The sequence below is a fragment of the Sinohyriopsis cumingii genome, chromosome 12 (genome assembly GCF_028554795.1).
Source record: "Sinohyriopsis cumingii isolate HCF-2022 chromosome 12, ASM2855479v2, whole genome shotgun sequence".
Taxonomy (NCBI): domain Eukaryota; kingdom Metazoa; phylum Mollusca; class Bivalvia; order Unionida; family Unionidae; genus Sinohyriopsis; species Sinohyriopsis cumingii.
Window position 1 is genome coordinate 56,802,880 of NC_142972.1, and position 15,453 is coordinate 56,818,332.

The 15,453-nt window shown below is 36.9% G+C and overlaps 1 protein-coding gene across 12 annotated transcripts in view; it reads right to left on the reverse strand.

The window, feature by feature from the left end:
• The window catches only part of LOC149786509 (putative inhibitor of apoptosis), a 120,655-nt gene that overhangs the window by 52,959 nt on the left and 52,243 nt on the right, over window positions 1-15,453 (reverse strand). For 8 of the 12 annotated variants that reach the window (XM_089977018.1, XM_089977011.1, XM_089977015.1 and 5 more), the window contains one exon: window positions 13,144-13,389. The exons of 2 other annotated variants lie outside the window; for them this stretch is intronic. In XM_089977018.1, the coding sequence (XP_089833144.1) occupies window positions 13,144-13,187 (44 nt within the window). In that variant the 5' untranslated portion in view covers window positions 13,188-13,389. Of the gene's footprint in view, window positions 1-13,130; window positions 13,390-15,453 lie in introns of all 12 variants that reach the window. 2 more of the 12 variants (XM_089977010.1, XM_089977014.1) reach the window with 1 other exon arrangement.

Below are 15,453 nucleotides of genomic sequence, written 5' to 3' on the forward strand. Positions count from 1 at the left end.
AGATTCTATCTAGACCAATGCGATATCGTATTTGGAATGAACCCATGTGAGGTTCCCTGAGCATATGCAAGCACGTTTTCAATCTTATCTTTGTCCATGTGCCCGGGGCACCAAGTCTGATGAATATTTCGCAGCGTATGTTTATCAACACCGTTAAAGATACCCGAACAATTACAGTTATTTCTGAACATGTTGGGCATCTGAGCGTACCGCTGTGTAATGTAAATGACATCTGTGTTTTTATGTCTGCCTCGTAACATTATTCTGGCTGAATTTGGTTGTTGGTCAAGCATGACATTGTTGTAAACCACAGGATAATAATTACTGCCATCAATCTCTTTGACGGAGGGAGCATCATTAATATCAGTGATAGATTCAACATGTGTATCAGACTACAGGTAATCTCCGGCCATTGAATCTCCTGTAGCAATACCGCTTGGCATATTCTTGAATTCCTTGAGGACATCATAACAATTCTGGTAGTCTGCGGATGGCGCTACCAAATAAAGTTTGTACCATTTGAGCCATCACATTATCACCTTGAGCAACAAGTGAATTTACCAGACATAGACGGACCAATGATAATGGCACGAACATAATTTGGTAATGCTGGATGATGCTCTCACTTGTGTCACTGAAAAGTCAATCACGTTCATATTGTAGGAAAATGTATTATGTATATTCATGCGTATATATTGTGTTCGATGCAAAGAGGGCACTGATATTATTGGCTTAAGAGCAAAAATAACAAGGAATCGTAGACGTGCACTTACAGGCAATTGTATAGACAAAATATACGTTTGTAGTCATTCCTATTTCTGGAACCGGTGGGCAAAGCCGGGGAGGATATATTGCTGCGGCACTCGGGAGATTACCAAGAACTCCTTGGGCTAAATGCCCAGGTGAAAAACATCTACCGGGATATAACTGCTTTGGTCTTGGACTCCGACTTGATATAAACCTTGACGAGGGAAACTGGGCAAAGGCTGCAGTAAATGTGGCTGATCAAGCGTGCCAAGCTCATGTTGCTAATGTCAAGTCGATGAACACACTGAAGTCGATTGCAAATAAAAATATGAGCGAGTCATTTGCCAACTTGTTGATAAGATCGGATATGAGTGGTAAGATATCGATGGGTGTCTAGCCCTCCAATTAATTGTCTGGTAATCAATAATGAAATTGATTTATTAGAGTCCAAGAGGATGGATACTGGAAAGGTACAGCAGCGATTAGCAAACTCTCAGCAGGTGTCGCGCGAGGTGTTGCTGCAGACTGGTTGTCCCGACAGGCAATACGGCACATGATTCTTGAACAAGGTCTAGTTTATCCTATATAACCCAAATTAGTCCATCACGATGGTCGTCATCACCTTCAACGACAAATTTAATTCTAAATATATATAAATGTTATCACCCACAAGACGATCAACAATCATCCTTGTCCTCTGGTCCTTCGTTGTAGCATTCATGAAAATATTGTCGTGATCTATTCGTAACTTCTACCAAACATGAGTTGCACCGTCGTGCCTGAATTTCTCCTTAGCCATTCTTAGATAATTATGTAATTGTACATCAAAATGGCATTTTATTTTTGGCGTTTTTCTTACCTGTTACTCTGACAAATCAAACCTTTTATTAGCCTTTGCTAGTTTAATTACAGGTAATCTTGCAAACTCTCTCTCTCTCTCTCACTTTCTGTATATTTTATATGATATCGCAAATTTTTTTGGGCAATTTTTGTCCGAGAGAAGGCTGGCCTAATACCGATGAGATTATAGTACCTCTCTTACTTCCGTTGCTACAATCCACCTACTCATATACTTCAGGCAAACTAATTTCTTTAATTAAAGATCGTCGATATTATTATATGATGATGTCACGAATAAACAAAATAGCTGCAGATGCCTAATGATTGGATCAGCAACCCAATGTGGAAAACCATGTTATTACGATTATAGCGGATATCATTCTGCAAGTGTTCGGAGAGGAAATTTAGGGCCTAAGCCGTGCATAAAATTCAGTGTTGTTGTCAGAGGTAATTCGGAGCTTTGTGTTCCATGGGGTGCAGAAAATATAGAGCGCTAAAACGGTACTGTGATAAAATAAACAGCGGTGGGGTCGGAGTTGTCACAATAAAAGACGCTTAATATTATCTCGATAAAAATCAGTGATTAGAAACAAATCATACTCATATTTTGAAGAAAAGACATCCATTAATATCCGCTGCTAGAAAATATTTTCATATTCAATATAATCAGAAAGTACGATTTCAGTATATATAACCTATTATCATATTTAGTTTACGCTGTTGCGGTACTGCACGCTGTGGAGCGAAACATACTTCATCTCTAAAAATAGACAGGAATGTGAAAACAGATTTAGTCCAGTCTTAACTGGGATCTGATATGTACCTACAGATACACATGACTACACCGTAACTGTAATTATGTATATTTTCATTACTATTATTTGTTCCGTTGGTACTAAGTGAATATTTATCAAAACGCTAAACTACATTTTTGGTTTTAATCAGCACAGGCCGATTTCATTGTACAAAAGCCCACAGGCTTATTCAACCTTCATGTTATCTACCAAACCGGGCATGACTGAAGTTAGTAAATCCAGGAGGTTCTCTTGTAGGCCGGATCCAACATTGTATATTTAACGCACAATAATTAGCCTGTGTGTCTGTGTGTACACTCCCAGGAAAGTTTAATTTCAAGAGGTGGGGGGGGATTTGCTAACAAATACAGGAGGAGAATCCCTCTTGGTATTTATAAGGCACATAAATTAGCTTCTTTTTCTTCGTCCCAGGAAAGGCTAATTTCATGGGGGGGGGGGGGGGGGGTCCCACACTGTATTTATAAGCTTCTGTGTCTGTATCCCATAAAAGGCTAATATCAAGGCGGGATTTTTCAGCAACACCAGTTTCAGTACAAGGGTCCGGCTGAGGTAAGATTGGGGAAATGGTGGGAGGTGAAGGGACTCGCATGTCTCTTCAGCGTGTATCAGTTACGAAATATATTTCTGTAACAAGTGTCCATAGTCTGGTGGTTAATGTGTTTATAATCAAAGCGAAGCTGTCATATGTTCGAATCACGCCAGGGTCGAAAACGTTTTTCTATATATTGCCACATACTGAAGAGACAACCGAGCCTGACTGCAATGATGTCGAATAAACTTGGTAATTGTGTAGTTCGTTGCTAATTGTTTCAACTAGACACGCATAGGTCCTTGAATGGTCAAGTTCGCTTGGGCCGCCTTCTAAACCTAGCTAGGATGTCGTTTGACACCTATGTGTTCGCCGGGGTGTGTGCCCACACACAAGTTAACATAGATCAGTAAATATCCTGTTGACCGTAAAATAATATATAAAACATCATCAGCTTACAGCGACAACGTGTTTGCATATGGGAGATATTTATATCAATCTCAGGAAATATTGTTAATGGGCATTATCTGGGAACTGCCGTCACATTTTGGTGATTAAGCAAACAAATATATTTATTGTATAATGAACAACAAAAAAAAATATTAATACGATTATCTCTGCGATTGACAAATTACAGGAGAATGATCTATCGCATCAACACGATAGTGAAAACATAATCTACGACGATTTTGAAATGATAAAAGAGCGACGGGAAGAGGATAGCTATAATATGTAAGCAGAAAATCGATTTATCAAATTAGTCTAACGCGCAACGGAAATGTCCCTCTCATGGATGAAGGATAATAGCGCGATTGCTGAATTTGCTTCTCTGGCAACAGCCATAGAGGAAATCAGATCAGCGCTGTCTTGAGAAAATGAAATGCGAAAGGCTGTAGGTATGCTTGCAACACAGCTAAGGGATCTTTTGCATGATTCCGATTCCGATCGCGTAAAATCAGTTGAAGGCGAATTGGAAACCAAGCACGTAGTTATTCGGGCAGTGAAGCATCCCGTGTGTTGGGCTGGGGCAAACACACTCTATCCATGTCCATAGTTCACGAAAACACATAACTTATCCACGGGTGACAATGTCGCCAGCACCGAAAACAATACATTAAAGACTCTCTAAACGGTGAAAAGGCCCGCTATGAGAAACAAAATAATTATAATGTATCTTTTTTGCTAGTCACGGTGGAATGAAGTTCCACGCGCTTTATTTTATTTGTTACGGCTTGTCACGCACATACAAACTCATAGTCAATTTTTCGCTGCGGATGTCCGATTAATGCCCATTTTGGTCGGTCAGACGACACTGTATTCGTGACAACTAGGAATTATGACATCGTAAATAAACATGATTAGTAGGCACCGATACAATCAAATGGCCGGGGGGGGGGGGGACCTCAAGAGAAAAGCTGTAAAGAACATATCGCTGGATCGCTTAAGATCCGTTGCTTTCTCTGAGCGCTCTTACAACCACCGTTCACGGTGTAACAGACAAGACTTACAGAAACCTTCGACGTGATATTAACTATACGCGGAGATATGTAATGACTACCACTATATGGGTTGTTGTTATATTTGAGAATAACTGTCAAGGTTCCTGTTTTTCTTTATACCACATAGATCTTTGGAAAGTATTTGTCAATAATGGCATCGATATCCCGCCAAATTGTATAGCTATCCAGTCTTGGTAGTTTGAAGTAGGTAGCTGGGCTTCGGTGATTTTACAATGCTCAGAGAATAACTTTATATGTACAGCATCTTTATCGAATAATCTGACATTCGTCATCATTGACAATCACCACTGTGTATCGCCTGGCTCAGATGAGATTTAGCGGATAATCCACCAAATGAGTTTTCTCTGATATTAGGCGAACTATAATAAACTCATAATTGCGAAACGCTATCTTTTCATACCTGTTACTAATTGCGGAAAATTTACTACCCGATATTTCACCGTCGTTTAACCACGTCGATATCATCGATAATAAATTTATACATGCATTTGTCGCGGCCCACGCTGTAATTTCTTAATAGCACATGTTGATAGACGTTTCCCGATAATATTTAGGATGCCATACAATCCAACAACAGCAACACCGATTATTATCACGTGTCACGTTGCCTGCCAGCGATTACGTAAAGTCAAGAACAAAGGAATAGGTTAGAAGCTATGTATCTATTTTAGACCCCGCGGCTATAGTGGTCCTGTTCGTATTTGTCACGAGAGCCCAGCTTTGTTGGGTGTCAAACGTCACAAAGGACCCTTACTGGCATCGTAAATTTCACCACGTAGACAGACGGTTGGAGCATTGTCTGCTAAGTTGAATAGAACAGGGTAGAATCGATAATCAATCAGAACTGATACAGGGTGAGGTCACCAATTAAACCCGAATTTAACTGAGTACTTTAGACTAGAAACTTCAGTCATTGAAAAAACATCGTATTGTGAAGTTGTAGCAATACCTCTGGGAAACCTTTCGTGAATTGGATTGAAAACTATGGAAATTCTAAGGAAAGACAAAGCTTCGTAAAGGTCAGTGAGTTATTTGCCCGATTGTTTGCAGAACATTACGGCATTGTAATTGTAATTACGTGCAGTATTTCTACTTCGTAACTAGAATCGTTAGTATGTAGAATACCTTCGTAGTGTTGAATTTACATGGTTATTTGAGAAAGGAGTTATGATTATGTAAAGAATCAAGTAGTTTGTTAGCTCGTAGTTAGAATTAATATTATAATTCGCTGTTTGGTTAATTCGTATTAAACAAGTGCATTTATTCATGATAATATAGATATTGCAACTTTGGTTGCAGTGTGTAAAATTAATTAATATAGATATTTGAATATTTGTGTACACTTATGGGAGTGTAATGTACAGAGATGCGTCTGATTGATGTGATTTTGTTCAGTATAATGAGATTAAGAATATATATATATATATATATATATATATATATATATATATATATATATATATATATATATATATATATATATATATATACGGATTTGACGCAATTTATTAATGTCTGTATGATAAGTAGTTGATACAGTGTTTTTATTACGACGTTGTTTACCATAAAGAGCGTATGGGTATTTCGATGTCACGAATGCGTGACCAAAAAATGTAATAGTCTTTACCTGATGATTGATTGTTGGTTTAATGTGAGACGAGATGGCTAAGGAAATATGCTACGGTCCTTGTGTTTTCACCGGAAGCGTTTAGGGGACAGACTTCCTGTGTATTTTAGTCCCGAGTCTCTAAGAGAGAGACGGACTAGAGACTAGTGAAGAAGTCGATTGTGAATCGAAGACTAGTCGGAGAGCAGAGTCAAGGAGGAGGAAGAAAAGGAGTCAAGAAGGAGAAATTGGAGAAGGAGAGTCAAGGAGAAGGAGTTACGAGGGAAGTCGGAAGGATATAATGAATTGGCGAGATAGCAGAGATACAGATGAGTAGAAAACAAGGTCAGGTTGAGAAGCGATCTTACACTATAACTCACAGGATGCAAAAAGTTATCACCTGGTCGAGAGAAAGAAGAATGATTGGGAAATTATTATCATTTGACTATTGAATTGTATTAAGTTCTTATTCCTTTTAATTTCACCTTTGTGTTCTCAATAATTTAACTGTCGGCATTGCTGGCTGGGGGCTCGGAGCTTTACCCTCTCTATCACTAATTTTCTTCCTACAAATCAAGCCTGTGTGGGACTGCCACGGTAATTTAAATAATATATTGGGAGCACCACACCCCAACTATACCAAACCCTACATCACTGTTGATATCACGTACGTTACTGATAATGCGCCGATTAACGTCGTTGTTTCACCGACCAACGCGGGTAAATCATATACAAAAATGTCTATCACGATGATGCGTCTGCAATATTTTCTATGTTTTAACATATGCATGTTGATGATGTTTTTCAGTGATACCTCCTACGCACATGCTTGATTGCCTTCGAATTTTCTGTTGACTGCTTTGACTGACATTTTAATGCTGACTAGATCGCCAAGTCGTGTGAAAACTAACGTGAGCATAACGTCGACTACCATTGGATTTCTAGAGAAGTCCTTGGCGACTTTATAAATTCTCTGAAATTTTATCACTCATTGTCGTTAAGGCGATACCTATTGTCTTTGTCTTCAACGAATTTCTTCGTAGCGGCGCCATTTTTCTGATGATATTGCTCTCAAAAGAACAATTATATTTCCGCTGATGCTGAGTTTACAGGTCACTGTATGGCCGGTTTTAGCAATACATCTATTGCACTAGTTTCTGATCGCTACGACATATTCGTTTGAGTCTCTTAATTTCCCACCAACAGTGGCTACGGGATATTATCGGTGTTCGAACCTAAAACTTGGAGGATAGTATCGACCCACTTAATATTGCTCGTTTTCAACATTCCATGTTTATTTCTGAACAGCAACAACAACAAAAACCGTATCTTTGCCAACCCCGGTGAGACCCATACGATCAACAAGTTCATATTTACTTGTATACTTTGACAGATTAATGTCACCGGAGCCCTTGCCTCTGGCAGGATGAGATCTTCCGTAAATATTTACCTTTATGAATTATTAACCTGTTTAAAATTAACGCGAGTGTACTCGTGCAGGACTTTAAGAGGCGACGCAGATGACGTTGACATAGCGCTAAGTACAGCAATTACTTCTGGACAGGATATAGGTGGATCTGTTACTTTGTGCGTTGGCGATGTTGAATGCCAGATCGATATGTTGCTAGCAATATCTTGTGAATATTCTTTTGGCAGCGTCAATCCATACGAATCAAAATAAACAGCACCACGTAGATCAATATCATATGCAATCCAGTGAGCGTCTGGACCTGAACGTCGAGAGAGATTAAAGATACCAGCTTTAATGCGAATCGGTTGTTTTGGTAATTGATCACGCATAGAAAACTCCTCTAAAGTGTTTCACGCTTACTCGCCGAGCAGCAACAAGTAAATCAAAATTGGACATAGGACATTTTAGTAAAACGTTCTTGGTAGTTGCAGAACTTGACCGTGCCATATTCATGGTAATTGTAGATCCCGCCCTTTTTTCTGGATGTCTTTAGACCTTGCAACGTTGTTTTTTTCGGTGGTGCAAAGTCTTGCTGTTTTTCAACAGCTGGAGCTGTAGCTGCAATCAGCGCATGTATAGCTGCAAGAATGGGAATATACCACGAGTCTTTGCTATATCGTTGATTGCATTTGCAGAAAGATCAAGTCGTACGCCAATCTTTGAATTAGTGTCGTCATTAAAGTGTTTCAGCTCACGCTCATTCAGCTTATTTGAGTTTTGCAAAGCCGTTTATATATTATTATTCCACAATTCTCCTTTTAATCTGAGAAGGTATCAAGGTGACATTGATAATAATAATAATAATAATAATAATAATAATAATATAAATCATAATAATGAGGACATTGTATAGCGCCTAATCTTTAGAAGCTCTAAGCGCTTTATAACATTAGACAATGCCTATAAGAAAAAAAACATATAATGATGTGATTACAAAAACAAACACAACGAAATTGGAAAACATAAAAAACATGCTGAAAATATTTAAGGTAAGTTACATTATTAGGTCTTTAAGTTTGTTCTTGCAGTTGAAATAAGTGAGTTTTAAGATTACTCTTGATTGGAATCACTGTGTCTTTGTGTCTAGGTTTAGTCGGCAATTCATTTCACGTTACTGGGCCCTGGTATTCAAAAAAACGCTCTCCTTATGACTTTGTTTTCATAATGGGATTAATGAGTATACGAATGTCAGAAGAAGAGCGTACGTATCTTGCTGGTGTGTACACATGGGTGAGGTCGGAAAGGTATGTTGAACTGGAGTCCGTCAGTGAAACGTAGCACAGAGAACAAATTTTGCGTTTGATTCTGGATCTAATGGACAGCCAGTGTAGGGTACAGATCAGCAGGGATGTGTGCTCTGATCGTGGCACTCTAAGTATGACCCGAGCAGCTGTGTTTTGAACTTTTTGAAGTTTCTGGAGTAGATATTGAGATGAACCAGACAGAATTGAGTTACAATAGTCCAGTCTTGAAAGTACTAATGAACACACAAGTGTTTTAGTGGCATCAACAGAAATATGTTTGCGAATGGAGCTGATGCGTCTCAGTTCAAGATAAGTAGGACTTGAACCACATAAAGGCTGAATGCCAAATACATCCTGGAGACGGTGAAGTAATATATCATAGTCTATTGTGTCAAATGCTGCAGACAAATGAAGGCGGGTGAGGACTGCAATATTTCCGCTATCCAAAGCAGTAAGAATGTCATTAACTACTTTTAAAGGAGTAGTTTCAGTACTGTGGCAAGGGCGTTAAGCAGATTATACATTGCTAAAAAGACTGTTTGAATTCAGATGAGATACAAGCTGGGATAGATCAAGCTTTTCTGAGATTGTTGATTTGAATGGGAGTTTCGAAACTGGGCGGTAGTTCTTTAAATCGTTATGGTCAAGTGTTGGTTTCTTCAACAGAGGCTTTAAAATGGCAGTTTTGAAAAATGATGGGAATTCCCCGGATGAGAGTGAGGTATTAATAACATCAGTTAGTGAAGGCAATACTGGATCTAAGCACTCTAGCAGAAGTGATGTTGGACTTGGATCAAGTTTACATGACTTTGGTGCACTCTTCATTAGGATTGTACGTACGAAATCCATAGAGACTGGTTCAAATGTTGCTAATGGTTGCCGCTCAAATTATGTATTCCAACTGTATGGTGACGACGAGTCAATTGAAATTGTGGTGTCAAGCTTATCTCTAATGGTTTGTACTTTGTCACGGAAGAAATATGCAAACATGTCAGGAAGGTCTACTGGAGAGAAGGTAATTGGAAGTGGTGTACATTTGTTCCTTGACATTAGCTTGCTAGTAATCTCGTTGTCGGTGGCACTTCGGGCAAGTGCAGCTGTTTGTTTAGCACTGAAATTAACTTTTCGGACATTTCTGCAAATCCAAGGATATGTCATAGTGGGATTACACATGCAAATTCTTCAACGTGTGGCAAAAAACCTAGTTGACGTTTTCATTTATCGATGCGATTTCACTTCTAGCGGAGTTCATTGTTACATTACGCTTCTGGGTGCGACCATTGGTACCTATGGCGATCATCGGTGATAGACAAGCGGACTAATCATCGGAAAATCTTGCGAGACCCAGTATCGTCATTGCTACGTCAACATTTCGAGACATGATTGAATATTCTTTCCATCAATCATGTATGTGGCACTGTTAAATAGCGCCATAACACCGTTGTTAATTAAAACCAACTCGATCTCCTATTCCATACGCTGTTATCTGCTTTAAAATGTTTCCCTTCCACCTCTGTGAGTTACTCGTCAGGGAGGAAATAGCTACTTGTATCCTGATATTGTAGTTCCATTTGTCCACGTGCGTCAGGTACACGTGCATCATATGATAAAATCCGATAATTGCAAATAGATTCATCTTAGTTTCATGTCCATTGCGGGATCACATACACGCTTAAACAGTTTATTATATTATATGTTGTTTAAAACGACGTCGAGCCAAGCCACTTCCTGCTATCAGACTTGCGGTTGTATTTTTTTCTCTCTCGGCAGCTTATTGTTTTTATCAGTCCACGTGGGCTCGTCCGAATTGAATTTTTGAGAAAGTTTGCCAGAAGCTTCCCGTGGGTTGGAGGTTATTACCGGAGCTTTCCCTTGTTCTTTCTCCACCAGTTATACTGACATCCATGTATAGCCTATCGTGTGCTGAAAAATGGCGTTAAATCCACAACAACAACAATTGATATAACCACCGGTTCAGGAAGAAAAACGATAAGAAATGTTTAAGCTGTCCGCCACTGTTACCACATTTGATATCAGGAGTGGCACTATTTTCAAATAGGTCAAGCACGATGTTGGGATGAATTTGCATGAAAATTTTCATGGCAATCATCCAATTAGTTTAAGAGTAGTAGCAATAATAGCACGAACGATGTACAACAAACATATCAGGGCTTCTGAAAGACGTCACTGACGATTTTTGGTTAACTGCATGGGTTAAAACAAATACGACTGGACAAGGTACTGTGAATGAAGAGTCAGAAGACTGAGATCAGAGACAAGTACTACATAAAATACCGGTAGGTAAGCTGTACAGTTTTTGGTATATGAAAGAAACTTAGAAGACAACTGAACTTCCTGATATTACCGTAAACAGTGAATGAGAAAACAGCTATCTTACGGTATTATGAGATAGCTTCAGAATGAAAAAGACAAATGAAACCAACTAAGTGGAATTACTCTCTTTTATGATTAAATCACTAGGGAACTTATTATGGACAAGTAGCCAACCCAATTTTATCAACTCTCACACTTGATTCTCTCGGGTTTCGATACGGATTAAATTAACAGAGAAATTGATCCTGAAAAGCTTTTTGACTCAGCAAGAGAACAAACGTTTTGCGGCTATAAACGGTATGCCAAATATTGTTTAGTCCCATGGTTGTAAGTCACTACGTATTGCATCAATGAGCAGAAATAGCACACCTAATTTAATAACACAAGTGCTGCAAATTAGTATATTGATAACTGTACACGGATGCATCTGGCTTATTGAGTGGTTTTAAATTAGATAACTTGCACAAGTTAACCTTGTTGAAAAAAATTAATATTCAATGGCAAAGTCAATAACAAACGTATCTATTGAACAGTGTTTCAAAAATAGATTAATCAAAAGCCAGCAAGTAAAAAATACATACCATCTTTCATCCTAACCAAAGATACAAGCAAGAAAGCACATTCGACGAGAACTTCGGTAATTCATATCAGTAAACTGGTGTATACTTGCAGTTAAACAAAATGCACTATAACGTATATGTGCGATGTCAACATAACCAGTAACTTGAGAAGAAGAAACTTTGTTTACAAAACTGAAATATAATGCTGGGAACTGTTCGTTACTTAGGATGGGGCCATCGATGACGTCTACCGCGGCATTACGGTGTGTCTGCAATGCATATCAATTTGATACGGTGATTCGTCAAAACAATAAATGTTCTGAACAAACAGCGTTACGGAACCTTTAAAGCATTAATTATATCAGGAGATTTAGAAAAACAGCGTGTCTATTTTCCACTTTAGTGATGACGTTGAATCACAGGACAGTTTGAAGTGACCTCTGAGATTAAAGCAAATTCTCATCGTTTTTTACATATGCATTTGTGCGTATCAGGCTTTACAAAATAACACCGAGCAGGGTTTCAGCGTGTATTATTTTAAGGTAAAATCCCAAAGTTAGATAAAATTTGAACCGATAATTTATAAGATGTTGGAGTTTCAAGTAATCATATATTTTAACCAAGAGCAACTAAAATCGTCCTACTGTACTACGTAGGTAACCATAATCATCAAACTGTTGTATTTATTAATTCTATATATATGTAATGGTATATACCTTTGAAGAAACTAAAACTAAGTACTGATGTCATGTCCATATGGTATTACATTCACAGCCAAATTCGTGTGTTCATACAATAACTATGATTCCGGGTATACTTTTCTCTTTACATTATTGATAATAAAATTTATTTTAAAATGTCGAAACTTGAAATTCGATTCACCAGTAATGACATGAACTATATTTTCGAACATTATAGAGTGCTTATGGTAATTTTATACTTTGTCTTCATTAAATAAATCAACGAATGAACAGATGAGTGTCGCTTCTGTGGCATAGGACATATTTTGTTTATTGCACTCCGAAGGTTACCACAAACCTGTCCATTAATAATACCGAAATTCTGATCTCTATCTCCCGACAAATTATGTGGCAGTTTCAATGACTTCATCCTTGAAAGTCTTTATTGTTTTTATGCATAATGTTCACTTACTTTAAAACTACATAATCATAGATGCTTTGAAATTTTCATATATCTTTCCAATTCATATATGGTGTCTATTCTGCACTAATCACTGCCCATGGGATGTTTTGCAGGCATACTTTATTGCTAATACAGAGTCAACACACGATGTTTGGGATTTTATTTTTAATTAGATAAACGTATGCAGCTAAAAGAGCTTTGGTATTCGTCAATTATATACTGTGATAGGACCAGTATCATATATTGAAGTAAGTACGCAAATTGTGTCAATGATAATAACCGGAAAAGGTGGTATTTGACTAGGAAAATATAGCTAGCTACCTGGAGATTTTACCTCAGTGATCCGTTGTTGATCTCTCTGATGAAGACCAAAGCCATTCATTTCTTTGAATTCTTTTTATCACAGTGTGGTAGTATGAATTAATACTGCTTGCTTTTTCCTGTTACATTGGTCGTTGCCTAGTTATGTATTGCTTCCACTGGAATGCTGGGTAAAATCCAAGCTAATCAAACTCTTCTAATTTGTTCCCAAGGAGATATAACAAATGACTCCATAATTTCATAAATTCCTTGGCTGAAACTAAATAAATACAACACACACTAGATATGGAGATTTCCAAATTACATTAGGTAAGTAAGCACAATGAAGAAAAACATTTAGCTTTGCAAAGTGACACTCTTAAGAGTGAGGCAGTGAACATTATTAGAGTGACTATTTATCGCAAAAATGTGGAACAGTTAAGATATATTAAAATGACTATTCATCAACAAAGTATGAGGCTTTGATAAATATGTTGCCAGAATATACTGAACAATTTACAGGTCAAATAAATAATGCAGAACACTACCTGTCAGACGACGAAGGAATGTCGCGATTCACTTGCATGCGCTACAGTATAGTAAACAAGATTTTAGAGGAAAGCTTCATGGTACTACATTCATTTTTTTACTGCAAAAAGGTCAATTCAACATGAAAATTTATATAACCATTTAAAATGTATGCGTCCTCTTCTGTAACATGACAGTTGTTTCTTATGTCTAACATATATATATATATATATATATATATATATATATATATATATATATATATATATATATATATATATATATATATATATATATATATATATATATATATTAAATGTAATGATAAAGATAGATATAATTCTGTTTCCATAACATTGAAACATAAAACCGTGTAATTTTAACATCAGTTGTACAAAAATATTAAATGATCTATTTGAACATCTTTGGAATATATTTCAGAGTGTCTGTCAACAAATATTAAATTCAGTGGTACAAAGAGAATGTGATTTCAACTTCTTTAACATGCTGCACTCCTTCAATCAGTGTCTCAATCAGGAATACTAATGACAAGGAATGTATTTAATGTTTTCTTTACGTAATGTTCCTGTTTGTCTATATTCTAGGTTTTTTTAAAGCATGGTGAAAAGTATATTTTATACTTTTGAAATATATTTCGTTTCACGCATTTCATTCTCAAACAGCAAATTCCAATTAGACAAGCATAATGCGGCGCACTATATACCATACTCCATCTTGTCATGAAGTACCACACAACTATGCTTATAAACATTTGTTGTAAGCTATATAAGCAGAACTGTACAACTAATATAACGTGCTATCATAAGCACATAAACTGCACATTTAGACACGTGCTAACTAGTGTAAAAGACTGGCAGGCACAATATCAAATAGAATTATGTATTTAATAATAATTTATGTGTTTTGCAAAAAGGTTCCATTCTGACTTTTAAGTGAGAAAGTATTGAAAATAAGAATTACATTTTAAAAATTTGCTTACATTTCTTCTTAAAATATCTAATTATAGACGTTTTATCAAATATAAAAAAATATAATTTGATTGCTTTTGTTAGATCCAAAATCGATGATTTTAAAGACAGCGAAGCCTTTTTGTAGCAGTACTGACATAATTTAGTACACAAGTTATTTGATCTGTATAGCAAACTGTCCGGTATGTCAAAATCCAAATAAACTGAACTCAAGACATCTTCCAGGACATACTTCAACTGAGGTTAGTTTTGTCTCTTACCGAGTGTTACGTTAAAACCTACACTGTAAACAAGTAATTCTTCGTGGCTACTTATTTCATTTCTGGGCAGCATCACGTACTGATTACTCGTTTTGCACTGTAGCTAAAATAAACACAGACCAAATATTATCCTATTTTAAAGAATTAACCATTTCCTTTACATCAATACCAAAAATATCAATATCAAATTCAAGGATCACTACCAATCCAACACCCCAAAATTCATGGTGATATTTGGCTTAGATTTAGATATTTTTCGTATTGATTGAAAGAAACTTGTATATTCTATATAATATGGATATTATGTCTTGATTGTCTGTTTGTATTTCGGAGATAGTGCAGTAAGTAAGGTAGCACTGATGCGGGACCGGAAGTGAAACACGTAGCAATTAGTTTTATTTAAAGTTGAGCCTCTTAAAAAAACGACAGTTAATCTACGACAGGAACATCACCTAATATGATACATAAAAAAAAAAATATGCACATTCCTTATTAAGCTTACATATATGACCAGTTTTCACAACTGTCTTGTGTGCGACAACCATAATAAAGACCATTGCGCGAAAA